The 17,376-nt window shown below is 44.8% G+C and overlaps 2 protein-coding genes across 2 annotated transcripts; one reads left to right on the forward strand and one right to left on the reverse strand.

Annotated features, from left to right (window-relative positions):
* ROMO1 (reactive oxygen species modulator 1) lies at positions 1–2,713 on the reverse strand. Its single transcript, XM_074842834.1, has 3 exons — positions 2,640–2,713; positions 1,865–1,995; positions 1–191 (listed from the first exon to the last, which is right to left on the reverse strand). Exons 2-3 carry the CDS (start codon positions 1,993–1,995, stop codon positions 83–85), a joined length of 240 nt encoding a protein of 79 aa, XP_074698935.1. The 5' UTR covers positions 2,640–2,713; the 3' UTR covers positions 1–82.
* A 15-nt stretch (positions 2,714–2,728) lies between these two features.
* NFS1 (NFS1 cysteine desulfurase) lies at positions 2,729–17,288 on the forward strand. The gene is made up of 13 exons (XM_074842835.1): positions 2,729–2,860; positions 3,005–3,072; positions 3,894–4,010; positions 4,628–4,711; positions 5,355–5,507; positions 6,553–6,646; positions 8,624–8,758; positions 10,123–10,280; positions 11,721–11,826; positions 12,003–12,084; positions 13,485–13,568; positions 13,692–13,781; positions 14,413–17,288. The coding sequence occupies exons 1-13, from the start codon at positions 2,752–2,754 to the stop codon at positions 14,474–14,476; spliced, it is 1,344 nt and encodes a 447-aa protein (XP_074698936.1). The 5' UTR covers positions 2,729–2,751; the 3' UTR covers positions 14,477–17,288.
* The last annotated feature ends 88 nt before the right edge of the window (positions 17,289–17,376 follow it).

Raw genomic sequence — 17,376 nt, forward strand, 5'->3', positions numbered from 1 at the left:
TTCCAGGTATCTACAGATTTTATTAAGGTACAGAGGGGGAATGGCTGGAGGGGACGCTCTGGGATAAAACCCAAACTCCAGGTTAGCAGCGGATTCCCATACCAATAGCCATGAATGTCCCAAACGTCCCACCACTTTGCATCATCGTTTTGCCAACTCCACCCATCAGCTCTCGTCCTCTCATGCCAATCCTGAGATAAAGAAAAACAGGAATTATATAAAAGCTGAAGCCTGACAGGTCACAGACATACAGCAGAAAACATCTGATACAACCAGCTAATGGTTGCCTGAGTGCCCAAATCGCCTCCTCTTCAGTCTAAATTTAAAAGGGTATCTTCTGCCTCCACAAGGAGACTGGCTGTGGTGCCCCATGCCTGAGCTACTGCAAAAAAAAAAAAAAAAAAATATGGAGCTGTTCTCTCTGGGGCATTTGAGTGACCATTGCCACTGTCCCACGTGGTTTTCTTTCTTGCAGTGGTATCAGCTAATGCTGTACCCTCCTGCCACACCACCAGCAGCACAGTTTCACCTGCTAGTACCCCAAATACCCCTAATTTGGGGAAAGAAAAGTTACACTGTCCAAGTATTTGACTTGCCAGAGAATAAAAAGGGTCTGAGGTGTTGTATTAGCATCCTGTCTGGCTGCAGTGGCAGTATTTTTAACAGCACCAACTTAAAGCCATGTTGTAAACTAACTTCCTATTTACTACTGACACCGTATTTTTAATATGAGAGAAACCTGGAAGGCCCACAAGTGTTCAGAGGCATTTCTGTTCTTCAGTCCCCTTTTACTTGAGGTTAGACTGAAACAAAAAGAATTGTTCCTTCTCAGGAAGCTCTTGTAATAGTTGGCTTTTAAGCACTGCAGGGTCTAAGGAATTTAACGCACTTGATTTTTAAAACATGGAGGTTTTCTCTTAAAAATGGTACAGCAGAAGTAACGTAGCTGAGTCATTCAAGTACAACAGAACCGCTGTCACTGCTGCTTCTAAATACCGAGATCTGTATTTTCTGCTAGCATTGCACCACTTACAAATACTCTCCATGATCCGAGAGAGATCAGAAAACTTTTAAAACTCTTATCACGTTAAGCTTTGTGCCTTTTCCTCCTTTTAGGCTCACTACCAAATCATCACCCTTGTTTAATCACAGATTAAAAAATCTCAAGCAGAAAGAGTTCTGCAAAATATGAAAGTTTGTTTCGGTAATTCTTTTCATGGATGATGTGTGCCAAAACCAGTCAGTGAGCCGTGCAAGAGCTAACTTGGAGCAGCGGGGATGGTTTGTTTCCATGCTGGGGAGTGCTGGGGGAAGGTGGAATATTGTCCCTCTCTGATTCACAGTGAGAGCGTGCCAGTGCCAGCCACAGCTCTGCCTACACTCCTGCAATTAAGACTCGGGGTCAGCCCGGTAATTGCCTCCATGCAGGGGGATGGGACACCCAAAGCACCCGTGATGCAGATCCCCAAGAGCTCGCAGAGTAGCTCGGGAAGCTTTAGAGTGAGGAGAGGGCTGCACGTGTATCTGCACAGACAATTCATCCAGCTCCTGGAGCTGATCTTCCACAGCCTCAGCTTCCCGACGCAACCTCCCTCACGAGTGGCGGGAGAAGGTCTGTGAAACTGCCACCTCCTCGTACGCAGCTGACCAGAGGTGATGCCCCGCCGCCGCCAGACTTTCCCATTTGAGGCTGGGGCTGACAGCAGGCTCCCGAACTGCGGCTCATCGGAGCCACGGGCAGTTTCACCTACGTGATGACGCAGGACCAGTCCCACACCTCCCTTCCCAATCCCAGAGTGGGAGCGTTTCTCTCTGGCTATCGCTCTGTCACGACCTGTCTGTGGAAGCCATTTCCTCGGCGTACCTGAGGCAGGAAAACGTGCCGAACAGCGCTCCTGCTGCCATGCCCACTGCAAAGCCCATCATGAAACCCATCTTTACTCTGTCAAAGCAGCTGGGCTGCGATTGCCCATAGGGGCCCACGGTCACAGGCATCTAGAAAAGAAAGCACAAACCCCCACATGGATTTACTGCTTTGTCTAACCCACTCCTATAACCAAACTGGGATGGAGAGCAGGCCCGCAGGTTTTGGAGCCTCTCCTAAGCACAGTGCTGGAGGCTTTGCAGGCTTTCAGACTTGTTTCCTCGTCTGTCAAGTAGCAAAAGCCAGGGAGGGAACGCCAGTGCCTTGACGACGGCCCCGTGTCGCCGCCAGCAGGCCCCGGGGAGCGCCGCGGTGTCTCTGGGAGCTGTTTCCGGACCTCCCTGTGCTCTCCAGCTCCCGATGAGCAGCGCACGACGCCACCTGGCAAAGCCTCCGCTGCCGGGCCCGTCCCCCCAAGCCGCCGCCGGCCTCGGGAGCAGAGGAGCGAGGCGGCGAATCCCCTCCAGGAGGCCGAGGCGGGGGCTCCGGCCACAGACCGGCCCAGCGGCTCCCCCGCGAGGGGCGGCCTCCACCTCCCGCCCGGCGCGCCAGGGCCCGCAGCGCCCGCTTCGCCTGACGGGTGCTTCGGCCGCGACCCGCCCTCCCCTGCGAGACCCGGGGCTGGGCCGCTGGGCCGCAGGGCCCCCGGGCCCGCTCGGGACGGGGGGGGGGGGAGGGGGGGGAGAGGGGGAGGGGGCCGGCGCCCCGCCCGTACCTCGCTGTCCCCGGCCGCGCCGCGCCCTCCGTCGCTGCCCGCTCCGGCCTCCGCTTCCGGCGTGGCCCTGACGTCACCGGAAGGGGAGGCCCCTCCCCCCCGCGCTGCGGCCATGCTGCTGTGGAGGCGCCTGGCGGCCCTGGGGGCGGCCCCCGCCCCCCGCCGGCTCTCGGCGGCCGCACCGCGACAGGCCCCGGGACAGACCCCGCGACAGGCTCCGGGTAAGGCCGCGGGGGGGCAGAGCCGCTGCCCGGGCGGGGGGGGCGGCGGCGGCGGAGCCCGAGGCGCGGTGGGGCCCGGCCGGCGGAGCGCGGTCCCGCCGTTCCCGGGAGTGTCTGACGGCGGCTCCTTCTCCCTCCCCTCAGCGCGCAGTGACGATGGCGGCGGCGCCCTGCGGCCGCTCTACATGGACGTGCAGGCCACCACCGCGCTGGTAAGGGCTGGGCCGTGCGGGGCTGCGGCTGGCCCCGGCCGCTCGCGTTTGCGGGTCGCGGTGCCGGAGCCTCCCGGCTGCCCGTCCTCCCGCAGCCGCTGCCTCGCCCCCCGAATCCACGGGCTCCCCCCCCACAGAACAGCAAGTATAGGGGGAAGGGGAGAAATAAACTTTGTTTCTGTTTTATTTGGAGCGCTCACGTGTTCCCTGAGTTTAAGACTCTCCCTGCGCTCCTGGAGGTGGCCGTGGATACCGCAGCGGCATTGACAGCTGGCTCTTATCTGGGGCACGGGGCAGGCCTGGGTCGGCACGGGGCAGGCCTGGGTCATCCTCCAAAGGCCTTTCAGCTTCGCTGTCTCATCGCCGAGGGTGCCGCCGGCCCCGGGGTGTGCAGGGCCTCGGGGCCTGCAGGTGCGCTGCAGCCTTGGAGCTCCCACTGGTATCTGCGGGCAGGGGTGTTACTCTGACGGGTGGCAAGAAATTAGTTTAACCAAAATACTTACCTGTGTAACTTTTCCCGACTTTTTAAGACCTTGTATTTCTTCTGCTCGGAAAATCGCATTCTTCTGCGATGGCTTCGGTGCAGACCGAGGTTACATGTGAGGGCACAGAACGTAATCGCCGGACACTCATTTGTTGGCGGCTGTGTGTGTGTGTAACGCGCAATAACCTCAAGTTTTCAAGATCTGGGCTGAGCTAAACCTAGAGACTGCAGCAGAAGTGCTGCTAATCCCGGTGCAGAGGGAGGGTGTGCATCTGTGGAGGGGACAGAGATGCTTTTCCTGCTCCATTTCTAAGGCTGGTGGTTTCGTGTCCCTCAGGATCCCCGAGTCCTGGACAGCATGCTCCCGTACCTGACGGTCTGCTACGGCAACCCCCACTCCCGGACCCACGCCTACGGCTGGGAGAGCGAGGCTGCCCTGGACAAGGCCAGGAGGGTTAGTCTGCGGCTCTCGCAGTCCTTGTGGTTTTTCTGCCAGCGAGGAAGTTCAGTGTCAAAAGAAAAACAAAAGCAATGATAAACCTGTTGTAGTTAGTTCTCTGTGGGCTGGATTTAGCAGCTTCCTCTTTGCTTAGCTATACTTTAGCAGATTTATTGCGAGAAAAAATAGTGAGATTAGAGCAACTGAAATGGCAGAAACCAATGCTTCAGGCAAAGGTGCCTCAGGATTTTTGATTTCCTGAGGTCACAAGTGTGCTGCTGCAGTAATTCTAACTTCATATTTTATCATTCTCCTAATCTTAGGTATGGGTCTTAATTTTTTCTGGAAGTAATACGTACAGGGTTTTTGTCTATTTAACTTTTATGTTCTTTTATGACAGACTAATGCTTAATACCACTACTGCTAATGACTATGAATTCCTTATGTGTTTTGTATTAATGCAGACATTTAGACCATTGTGACAAAGTACGAAGCATAACTTTGCCAAATACTAGTTGTAAACCTTTCAAGGCTTAAGAGGGTATTCTTGAAAACATTTAGCATGTGTTTTGCTCTGGTGAATTCACTGTATTTTATCTTAACAAATCAAATTTGTGTTTCTTTTTAAACAGCAAGTTGCAGATTTAATAGGAGCTGATTCAAGGGAAATTATATTTACCAGTGGTGCAACAGAATCAAATAATATGGCAATTAAGGTAAAAGGTTTATACTGGTAGTTATTTGTTATGTTAAAATTATGCTCTTAAGAACTGTATGCCCCTTTCAACAATTTAAATATTAATATGTTGGCCTAGTTAGCAAATATTTGCATTCCTGGATTTACTTCTGCTACATACATGGAAGAAATACTGGGATGTTTTGAGGACAGAGTGTACTACTCAATGTTTATCTTACGTGCACCAAATACAATCCTTCTGCTTGCATAATTAAAATCTTTATCATGAAATTTAGTGGAGATGCCGATTACGAACCTTTTTCTGACTAAGGCTAAGCAGTGTTTTAACCTTTAGTATGTGGTTGTTCAGCCTTTTCATTGTATGTGACTATTGCAAATGTTTTTTAAAAAGTAGTTTTGTTAATAGTGTCTAGAACTTACATCAGTTAATATTTTCACAGGTTTTTTGAAAAGTTAGATGCTTTGAAAAACGAGCATTGTTGGAAATATGTAGTGTGAATTACATGTCAGTACCTTTTAGATTCATGACTTTGGGGCAAATGGGGAAGATCCAAATGAATTATATCTAAATAGTAATTTCTTGTTTCCGATCATTTTGTGTAAAGCTTGCTTTCTTCAGTGGTCTAACAGCAAATTTCTTCTTCGTGAATTGTGCCCAACAGGGTGTTGCAAGGTTCTATAAATCCAGAAAAAAGCATATCATTACTACGCAAACAGAGCACAAGTGCGTGTTGGATTCTTGCCGTTCCTTGGAGACAGAAGGTTTTCGGGTTACGTATCTGCCTGTTAAAAAAAATGGGCTCATAGATTTGAAGGTAAGTTCTTTACTGACAGAAAGAAAGTGAAAATAGAAGAGATTTTTGCTTCAAATTGATGCTGAAGAGGACCTTGTGTTCTCTTGATGATAAAGAGAAAAGGATGTTAAATATCACAAGGTAGAATGAGAGTCATAGTCAAATCTCCATCACCGTTGGAGGATTTTCTGTTGTGGTGCTCTAGACTTTTTCTCAACCAAAACATCCATCTCTCATCCACCACTCGCCTGCTGCCCTTCATACCCATGCAGGTGGAGCTGTTGCACACCCTACAGAGAGCCCAGTACATGACTGGGATGGAGCTGGCTTTGATACAGGACTTAGCAGTGAAATTTCATGACCTGAGCTACTCAAAGTGTCAGACACAGCGGTTACAGTACTCCCTTCCCATGGCTGCCCGTGTACTGGCCACGGTCCTGGGATTTAGAAGTTGTATGTGCTTACTTCATCATTTGTGTCCTGTAATACAGGACAGCATCAGTTTTATTTCTAGCCCCGTCGTCTGACTTGGAGAGATGTTGTGTGTATGTGGTGAGGAGGCAGGATCAGACCTGCAGGTGCAGAAGTGTTGGTCGTGTTCCCTGAGAACTTTGCTGGCAGACCCCTTCTTTGCATGCTGCTGTCTTGTGTATAGTGCAGTTCCTTTACAGCCAACCTCACTTCATCTACATGTGGCTTAAGCTGTTTTGTGGGTGGTTAATTCATTAAAGAAAATAGTTCAGACAAATGTGCGAGACACAGCAAGAGCCTGTTCTGACTTGATTTAATCAAGTCAGGTGGCATGGTGCATACCAGGGTTAGGATACACAGAAATGCAATTGATTGTGCTTCTTTTCCTACAGGAATTTTGTGTTCTCATGGATAAGGGAGAGGCTAACCCATGGCTTTTTGTCATAACACCAGGGGTGTTTGTCATAACCCAAGGGGTTTGTTGGTAACGTGCTAGTTTGGAGACTGATGGTTAAGATTTGCTAGCAAATTGAAGGTGTGCACAGCAATCTTGTTTCTGCTGTTAGTCACTACTTCTGCCTGAATGTTTCACCAGGAGTTGGAGGGTGCGTTCCAACCAGATACAAGTTTGGTTTCTGTAATGACTGTGAATAACGAAATAGGAGTAAAGCAGCCAATTCATGACATTGGTAAGTACACCACGGCTTCCAGAGGCTGGCTAATGTCACTTTTGCTTCATTTTACTTAATATTTTCATAGCCAAGTGCTACTGATGCAAAAGATTAGGTGTAGTATAGGTAAGGAATAAGTAACAATGCTGTCCCAAATAAAAACTTATTTTAAAAGGGAAAAGAGGATGAAATTCAGTACTTTTACAGTGACTATTGCAGCAATTACAGCCTTGTAGTATAGATCAGCTGCAGTGTTTCTAATTTCATTCTGAATTGTACAATGGATGAAAAAATTGCACAGAATAACTGGCCAAATTGAGTTTACATACTATAATGGTTTATTGAGCACTTGTAGTGTTTAAGAGGAGAAATGTGCAGAATTTGGGGCGACAGGGGATGATGAGCACCGCACTTAGACACCCCCTCTCCCCAACATTGCCATGTACAGTCATGAGCAATTGGTTTGGAGGTCAAAAGGCAGCTGAAGAGCCAGGTTTCTGGAACAGGAGGCAGGGAGAGGGTGAACCAGGCTCTGAGCAGGCAGACGGAGAGACAGGGACTGCAAAGCAGGTGAAGGGAGAGCTGGAGAGCCGGGGTCGATGGAGCAGGCAGGGTGAGCAGGTGGCCCACATATGCAGCTCCCTGGATCCCATGGTGATTCCTTGATAACGTTTCCCATGACAGTGACAAAACACCCCACCCCCTTCATGTTCAAGATGTCCTTTCATAAGACGTTTGAGTTTTTAGACAGTTTTTAGGCTTTGGCCTATGCCCTGGAGTTTATGCTGCATGGTTCTGGAGGGTATTGTTTCCCCAGGCTGTAGTTTCTTAGCCTGTTGTGCAGCTAATTTTCCTCTTGCTTAGTTGCTGCATTTTTTTTTTCTTTTTTATGCTCAGAGCAGCATTTTCCCCCAGACTCTTCAAGGTTATATTTCTTCATTGAGAAGTAATTGACCATCAGTCAGTTGCTTATAGGCGTGAGGACTCTATTTTCCTCCTGTCCTTATATTGTCAAGGCCATTGCTGTTGTCTGACAATTAAATGCCAGAGATACCTGGAACCAAGCTCTGGTTCCCACAGTAAGTTCTTGTAACACCTTGATAACCAGTCTAGTAGGCCAGGACTGAGGCCTTGCAGAGCCAACCTAAGGCCCTGTTAGCGTGAGGCGTTGGCCTGATATTAGCAGTAGCAATGCCATTCCTGCTGGACCACAGGAGGTCGAGTGAAAGATAATGTGAAACTTGTGCAGAGGAGAGGTCTGGGATGTAACTGTGCTAGGTACAGATTCTGTGAAAGATGAGTTGTGACTTCTTTGATGACAAAAATAATATTTAAGTTATCTGCCCATGAACATTACATTATTTTGTTCCTTAGTGTATTTTAGCTCTGGATGCAAAAACATTGATTACAGGCTTGAGTGACTTTAGGTGGGAGTAATCAGTGTGCCTGAGGACTAGTGACAATTCAAGGACATTTTTGAAGCTGAGTACTGCCATACTTGAAAAATAGAGGAAATTGCATAAAAACACTTGGCGAGCATAAACTAGAACATAAAGCTGGCTTGTACTCAACTGGTGTTGGGAAGAAAAAGTGTCAAGAAAAGAATTTTAATTTTGTTCAGCTGTGGAGTCATCCCTGTGGGGAAACTTGGATATGCCGTGCAACCATTTGTATTAAACTTTGTAGGTGTGGGTTTGGAAACAATCTAACTTCTTAACAGCAGAAGACTTTTTAACTTCTTACCTGAAGAAATTCCCTGTAGTCATACCTGCTGACTTGCCTAAACCTGCGCCCAGCTAGGCATCACCTAGAATAGCTCCTACACAGCTTTAGACCCTTTACTGTAAAAGAAACATGGCAGCACCTATTTCTTCCCTTTTCACCTCAGAACTGGTCCCTGCTATAAAGTGATGCTTTAGATTCATTGCTGGAATCATTGGAATCATAACGATTAGATGAGATGGTGGTTTTTTTGCTTTTGTGTTCTTATTACAGGTGAGATCTGCCGTGCGCATAAGGTTTTCTTCCACACAGATGCTGCACAAGCAATTGGTAAAATTCCTATGGATGTCAATGACATGAAAATTGATCTAATGAGCATCAGTGGCCATAAAATTTATGGTCCCAAAGGTACTTACTGAAGTGCTTTTCTAGGGAATTGTTGTTTCTATGCTTACCTTAAGGTAACTACATAAGGTATGAAGTCAAACCTGTGTCCTAGTGACTGTTACTTAAACTGTAGAAAACCATTCTAGGACTGGCATTGGACTGACTTTGCAGTAGTTCAGTCACTGCTGCCAGACTTAGAGCTGCCGTAAGTGGATCTTCAGTGCTGATGGTTTGTGAGGTGGCTTCACTGAAGGAAGAAACAGTATCTTATGATGGTGGGAGCGTTAGGAGTGGTGGCTTTTCAGGAGTCATTTGCTTGGTGTGAAGCAGCATTGATGCTGAAACAGTTGAAATGAAGTCCCTGGGTTATAGGGCAAAGTTTAGACCCAAGTGTAACTTGCAACTAGGAGATCAAAAGGTAACTGGAAAGTTTAAATTCTTAGTGATTTTGGTGTCTTCTACTTCCAATGACTTCTTCCCCCCAACACCATTTGTGCGTCTTCTTTGCAGAATGGAGTTTAAAATCCAGCTATGGATTTTCTAGTTGACTCCCAAATAGTAAAAGTTCAGCTATTATCACTGTTGTGGTCTGTTTAGTGTGTAACAGTGGATGTAGAAAGACAGAAATCATGTTTGCTGTATTCTATGTGGTATTCAGAAGCAAAAGGCAAAATTGTGATATTTTCAATATGTCTTCTTTTTCTGTACAAGCTCTCCTGAGAGCTGAAGACATACCTCTGGATGAGGACTAAGTTTCCAACCAGTAACTTTGGGTAGGTGACAGGCATAAATTTTCACAACTTAATTATGACCAGAAGTTGCAAGCATTCTTCCTGTGGTGCCAGTCACTCGTTAGGTGTGCCAGTGCACATGAAGACATGGAAATCGGGTTTCTAGGTGAGGAGACTAGAGAGTGAAATGGGCTGGCTGTCAAAACACGCTCGTCTAATCTGCTCCTTGGAAATTGGTTTCACTGATGTGACTCCTGGGATGGGTGCTGACCTGGTAATCCAGGGAAAGGAGTTCTTCTAGAGCTTTCGGTTGGAAGTCAGTAAGGGAACGTCAGTGAATGACATACCTGCACATAAAAACTTCAGTGCAAAGGGAAGAACTTCAGCTGTGCACTGGAACTGTGAGAAGTGAGGGAAGTACTGAGTCCTTAGGTGGCTGAAGCACACTGGGAGGCTGAATGAAGAGGAACATGAACAGTGGGAACAAACACCATTTCCTAGAAAATACTGTACTTCTGTATGTGTTCACTATGGTTTTCTCCTGTGAGGTGTCCAAATATGTGTTTGCCATGGAAATAAGGAATGTTTCCAAACCTTGGATTCCCTTCTCATAATTTCAGAGCATATACTAAAACAGCTTTCCTTGTTTTCAAGGGGTTGGTGCTATCTATGTTCGCCGTCGACCACGCGTCAGGCTGGAGCCCCTGCAGAGTGGGGGAGGCCAGGAGAGAGGGCTGCGGTCTGGGACTGTGCCCACTCCTTTAGCAGTAGGCCTGGGGGCAGCATGTGAAGTGGCACAGCAGGAGATGGAGGTATGTGGGAGAAGATACTTGTCCTGGATTCCAGAAAATAACATAACAGGGCCAGTTAGGTCTCAGGTTCCTTAGGTCTTTTCGTGTCCATGTGCCTGAATTAAATTTGATTCTCATGTTGTAACATTAAGTAAATGTTTTGAGATCTTCACGGATGGTTTTAGGTAATTGGAAGTTGATTTTCAGCTTTCTTAAGTTTCTTTTTTTCTTTAAGTGGTTTGATTCATGATCTTCTACAGCAGGTTTACAGTTGACAGATGTAATGAAATACGGCTTTAAGTGCTTGTAGTCATCTCCATTCTGCACGTATGTATTAGCAGCATCTCTAAAATGGAATAAATCATGTTTGTGTAACATATATTGAGGAAAACTACGACTTCCTAGTCCATTGTCATACCCGTTAAATATAAGTTCAAGTTTACTGCAGCTTCACAACTAAGAATTTAGGTTTTTCCTAGCTTGGACAGTAAGGTTTATTTGCTAGGTTTGGTGTCTAAGCCTCTGTGTGCTGCTATATCTGTGGACACCAATGCATTCCTTACAGCTGGAATGTAAAAATCCTTTAATATAGTGCCAGTGGGATGCATAAGCCCGATATCTGTACACATAGGATCAGGCTTCTTCCTGGGAGACAGGCAGAGATCCACCACCTGAGCTGGGTGGTTATGGAAGCCTCGTTAGAGGCTGGAGAGCCTGCAGAGCCTAAATTCTGCACAAGCCTCGGATTGGGATTCTCTTCCTTGTCTGGCGGAGTTTTTTTCTAAACCAAGTAATGTTTGAGATAGCCTTGTTTTCTTCTAAAGTTTTTTCAAGCATGTAAACAAGCATGAATTGCATATGTGTGTCTGGCCTTTTCTGTGCACTGAGCTGATAACGATACCTCACTGCTTTTTTAGTGTAAGTGACCTCATTTTTTAGTCGAGAACAAGACACTCACACAGTACATTCTCATTACACAGGTTGTGTGTTGTAAAAGCTGAGTTCACAGTAATTTGCGAGCCCATGTCTTTATGTAGTTCAGTTTGAGAGCTCCTGGGGAAACAAGGGGCACTTACCCTAATAGATGCCCTCTCTTGTGTTGCAAAATGCATCATCTTATGCATTACCTAACTTGTCTTTAAACACAAAGAACTGGGTTGCTTTTATGAAAACCAATTTAGCAGGTTGTATACATAGATCTTTTTGAATGGTTTGGAATATTTTTGAAGGCTGATTGGTTGATTGGCTGATTAGAATTACTAATTGGTAATTCTCTTTTAAAACAGTCTCTAGAGTAGGCAAAGTTTGACAGGTTCTTTTTAAGTTTCAGATGTGTTCGTTCCCTAGTCTAAGCAAACCCAGGTACTTAGTCGGCTCATGGCTGGTGACACAAAGCTGTTTGAGTGAGGTCAAACTGTGCACTGTTTATTATTTTGGTCTCTTTTCTGGTTTCTTTGCTAGTATGACCATAAGCGAATCTCACAACTGGCAGAACGACTGGTTACAAAAATAATGAGTGAAGTTCCTGATGTGGTTATGAATGGAGATAGAGAGCATCGCTATCCAGGTAACATTAGCAAAATCCTGAGCCTGTTAGAACTGTCTAGCTCCTCAGTGTTAATGGCCATGGCTGAATAATGCACTTTAGCTACACGTTGTGCAAGCATGGCCATGCGGGGTAGGATTTTCCCAAGATTTCAGTTGATGGAAGTTTTTTTTCCTATTTCATTTATTTGTATGTAGGATGCATCAATTTATCTTTTGCATACGTGGAAGGGGAGAGTCTTCTGATGGCTCTGAAAGACGTGGCTCTGTCTTCAGGAAGGTAGGTGGAACGTGTGGGAAGGATACCGCTATATTTTGGAGAGAAAACATTTTCTAATGGAGGTACAAACTAAGGAGTGGTCTCCTCTGTGCCCCGTATTTGAGTATTAGATTATTGGGTCAACCTGGCATTGATTGCATTCTAAAATGGTGTTTCTCTGAAGTGGCACGTTTCAAATGAAGATCAAATTTACTCATCCTGAAAGAAAAAACTACAAAAAATCCCCAAACAAACAAAACCAGAAAAACCAACCTAGAAATTCTTACGTGCCAGCCTGGCAGACTGGTTACCTGCGATCTGAGTAGCCTCGACTTGTAACTGCTGGTGACACTTCCATTTTAAAGGCTACTGGCCTTTGAGCAGCTTCTGTCCTTCAGCAGGATTTCACACAGGTGGCAGATTGTGACTAGAATCTGGCAAGGCTGGACAAATAATACCTGAATTATATTAGTTCAAGCGTCTGTGTTTAATGCAAAAGCAGAACGAAAATTAAATGCACTTTTATGGAGCTGCATTGACTCCACAGGAGTGACATGTAACATTTCTGTTACTAAGACAAACTTGATGCTTATGATGAGTTAATGGAGTGTAAAGATGCCCTCCTTTCCTCACCTTTGAGAAAAAAGCGGTCAGCATATCTTAATTAGAAATACGTTGGCACTATGAACAGGAAGAACAAGTCTCCACATGACTGTCTCTGAAGCTGAACACTTCTGTAATTTGAAAATCCCTTCTGAGGCTCTGCTTTGTGCACCAGAGAGCTGTAAACAGTTCTCTGGTTTGTGCTGCATGTTGCTACCTGTAAAAATTGAGTAACAACATGTAACCAGTTCTGCCTACTGCTTCGAGATGGAAGTTCTGTCTACTGACAACTATAACTAGATCATCTTGCTCTGGATTCCTCTGTGTGCTGTTTTTCCACTTAGTTGTTCTGCTGCCAAACAGCAGCTTGTGAAGTCTTTTTTTCTTTTTTAATGTTCCTGTTGATGTGTTACCTTCTCTGGCTAGTTCTGTCTTGGCTCCTTTGTCTTTTATTCATGGCCTTCTTCAGCTACCTCTTAGTCGGCGTTCCGCTGCTTCTGTTTGGCAGTGTGTTTATTCTTACTGTGTTGTTTTCTTTCTTCTTACCTCATGCTCCTAATTTATTACCCTCATTCCTCTCTAACGCCTGCCCCTTCCATTCTTTTTCTTCAGCAGCAGGAATACCACTCTTCTTTCTTGTATTCGCTGGTGGTTTCTAAGAGGATGGGGAAACTGATATAGGTTGTTGTAAAGAGTCATAGTAATATTAAATGTCTGTAAGTGACTTATTCTTTGTTGGAGATTAGTGAAGTGTTACTTCAGTTTAGCGTCTGCACAAGAACAAAAGTTTGAAATTTGCCTGCCTTGCCTTTCCCCAGTGCTTGCACATCAGCTTCTCTGGAGCCCTCCTATGTTTTGCGGGCAATTGGAACAGACGAAGACTTGGCTCACTCGTCTATAAGGTGCGTGGAGTGGTCTTTCCTAATGCTTCCAAATGTATTTTTCTGCTAAAAGTAGGTGGTGGATTTGTTTCATCACTCCATACGCATGTTACTCTAGTCCTTAATGGTTTTCTTCTGGTTTAGATTTGGTATTGGTCGTTTCACTACAGAAGAAGAAGTGGATTATACAGTGCAGAAGTGCATACAGCACGTTAAGAGGCTGAGGGAAATGAGGTGAGCCCTCTTCTTACTGAACATAAAGACTTCTTAGGTATGATAATCATTTGAAGAGTTGGACTTAGTTGAAAGTAATTGTTTGCTTCAAAAATCTGGTGTTGTCTCTGTATATAGCCACGCAGTGTTGCCAGAGTGGGTAGTGGGCCTGATCTTAACAGTAGTGACAAATTTTTGAGGAAACAAACCTGATAACAAACCTTCTCCTAGATCCTGCCTTTGTCAGGGAAAGAATATGAGTAGGGCAAGCATGTAAGGCACTACCTAGAAGTTTCTCAGCCAGAGATGGTATTACTGAGTTTATATATCTATAAGTTGTTTTGTTTTGGTGAAACTGAGAGACTCCTGACTCATCTGGACAGTGTCAAATGCAGGGGCTCAAGTCTGTGAGAGACATGCATATTTCATGCCCAGAGTGGGCGCAGGAGGTGAGGTGGAGCACGTGCCCTCTCACCTCTTGTGTTTGGGCTGAGGACACAGTTGAGGTCTGACCGCCTGAAGCTCACTGATGTCCAGAGGGGAAGATAGGTATCTCCCAATTTCTTGTGCTGTTGATGAAATTGTCTGCTTGGTTACTGTTGTGGATGTTGTCCTGTGCATTTTAGCCCTCATTTCTCCCCTTTCTTTACAGCCCTCTCTGGGAAATGGTGCAGGATGGAATTGACCTCAAAAGCATTAAATGGACTCAGCACTGAGAAAACATTGCTATCCATGGACTAGATGTGGATGTGGATTAAAATGCATTTTCTGTACATTCCTGAACAAATTATGCAGCACTTCTGGTTTTTGACACTTGCAATTTCACTGGAAGACTACCCTTTCTGATCACAAAGTCTAAGAAGCCAAAAATTAAACTAGTCTTTATTCTGGAGAAAGACAGGATAATATAACACCTGTTACATTTATATTGACACACAGAAATTTATGCTAGAATGTAATTTATTTGGAAATGTATTTTCTAATAAGTGTGTTACTCCTGGGCTAGTGGAATCCTGGCAAGAGGTTGTTGCTTCTCAGTGTAAAGCATCCTGTGTAGCTGTTCTGTTTGCAGCACAGACCTATTGCCAGGCCTCCCGTTCTTTCTGTTTGAGGCGGGCATCCTGCAAGAGCAGCTGGTTTTGTGCTGCTCAAATGCATTGTACTGTGAGAAATTCCCAGATAGGAAGAAGCTTCTTGGAAAGGATGCCTCAGTGTGGCTGTGTGCCTTCACAGTTAAGTTGTATGTGCAGTTAAGAACAAATTTTTTTTTCTGAAACTGAATATTTTTGTCTCTTCCGTTGGTTTTATCTTTTTTTGAGTGATGCTTGAGCAGACCAGTGTGCATTAATTCAAAACATCCTTCTGCGTTAGTTTATGATGCAATGATGATGCACTTTGCTGTCCCCTCCGTTGTGTTTTTCTCATGCAATTTTTTTTTTTTAAGTGAGGAAAGAAAACTTGAATGACTGAGGGAGGGGGTTAGGCAGAGTATGTCAGCTTCAGTTGCAGTACCAGTTTAGCTGGAACATGAGTGGTGGAGGTGGAGCGGAGAGCAGATGTAAATGCAATGTCTTAATGCAGTCTGGGGTTTTTGTTAGGTTTTTTTCTGCCCTTGTGATGAGTCCTTTGCTGTTACTCAGAGTTTGCCTGTGGACTGTTGGCTTCTGTCACTTTAGGGAGCCTTGCCCAGCTGAGCCTCAAATGTTTTGTGTGGAAATAAGAACCTGCAGCTCTGGAGCTTTCTCTGTGTGACAGACTGTTACATGGGAATCTGTTCCCTGCAAATGCTGGGGGAAGGTGTCTGTTAAAAAGGGTTTGATGACTTTAATTCCTAGCAGTGTTTCTCCTTTCTTACCTTTGTTGATCTTTCCAGTAGGAAACTTAACCCTGTATTATGAAGTGCCTTTGTTTCTGTTGCATAAGCAGACAGCTCTCAAATTAGTTTTGTTGATTGATGTATTAGCTGCTATAGACAGTAAGTCTTCAGTTCTGGATGGTACCTACCTCGAGGGTGAGCCATGTAATATAAAAGCTGCAGCTAAGTCTCACAAGGTGGATCGTGTTACAGAAGCTTGTGCTTTTTTTTTTTTTCTGTTACCGAGGTCGGATTTGATTGTTTGTAATGCAAAGCTAATCCTCAGTTGTTCTGTTTGAAATTATTAGCTTTTAGCAGTTTTAGTATTGTAGGGCTGGCACCTTGTATCTCATCACAACATTTTTAAAACTACCATATGCATAAATAGGTTTTAGAGGTGTTGTATGTGCTACGTTTTATCCTTGGGCCATATATGTTTTCTGGATTAAGCATGTGATAACACTTTCCCAGCATGTTTTAGAACTATATGTTTATGAAATTGTTCTTTGTGTTTCATGGATGAAAAAAATAATAGATAAGACTAAAACTTGCCTATTTTCAGTCTTTTTGGATCCACCTTTCTGGCTGAACTGTGCAGCACAATCAGTAAGTTGCTAAATTGCAGCCTTTCATTAGAGAACAGGGAAAGATAAACTAAGTTTTTTGTGAACACTGTTAGAAGCTCTTTCTGTCATCAGGTTGACATTTGACTTTTGATGAGTCATTCTCAAACTCAGTGCCTTTTTCCTTTTTTGAACTCAAATAGCTTAAATTGTGATTATTTTGAGAAAAGGGAGCCCCCAAATCTTGAAGATTCTGACCACCTCATATGTGCTAAGATTTAAAACATAAATTCTACGTGAAGGTTTGGGAAACTCATTTGTACAGTTAACAAATGTTTGTTTGAAAATGCTTATAGGAAAAGATGAGGAAAAAGTGGAGATACTTTTCCCCGTGACAGAAGAAGTAATGCCAAGGATGACCATGTAGTTGTAGAGCACTGAATGCACTTAAAGCTTTTTGTATGGGAAGTAAATTTCTTTCAGAGGAGAATATTTACAAATGGAACTGCCTGTAACTCAGAAGTGAGGGAGATGTGGGGTTTTGTGGGGGCTTTTTTGGTGATTAATTGGAGCCATCTTCAGGGCACTAAATTCATAATACAAGGTGAGGATTTAGTGTCACCATTTTGCAATTGTCATAAAAATTGAGCCTGTGTGACATAAGAATAAAATAAACTTCCACAAGGGAAGCAAAAAATTCTACTTGATGGATTTTAGTGTTTCTAAATGCTGATGGAGCATACCAGCTAACTACAGAAAATATTTAATATTTCTTCAGGAAGGATAATACAGAATTAGTTATCTATTCTGGCCTCGAGGAGGCAGAGGAGGAGGGTCAGTTAACAGATTTGGTGACAATGTTATACAGCCAGCCATAAACTTACTGGAGATTTTTTAAAATGATAAATTAACAACAATGTTATTGCTCCCAACAAAATACCACCTCTTATCTTTGATCTTACATCTGCCTGATGGATTGGCTTGCTGTTCTCTGCCTGTCTGGTGTGATGTCAGTCATGGTCCAACTGTTGTCAGTCACATTGTTTCTGCTACCAACATGTATTGCCCCATGCTTTGAAATTAAACAGTTTCCCAAAGCAGAGTCCCAAAGTTGGCCTGAGAGATCTCTTCTCCACTAAAGACTGTTTTGATTAAATTTCACGATGGTAATAAGGTCCTGCACTGGAAGAATGCAAAT

Source organism: Strix aluco, chromosome 17 (assembly GCF_031877795.1).
Source record: "Strix aluco isolate bStrAlu1 chromosome 17, bStrAlu1.hap1, whole genome shotgun sequence".
Taxonomy (NCBI): domain Eukaryota; kingdom Metazoa; phylum Chordata; class Aves; order Strigiformes; family Strigidae; genus Strix; species Strix aluco.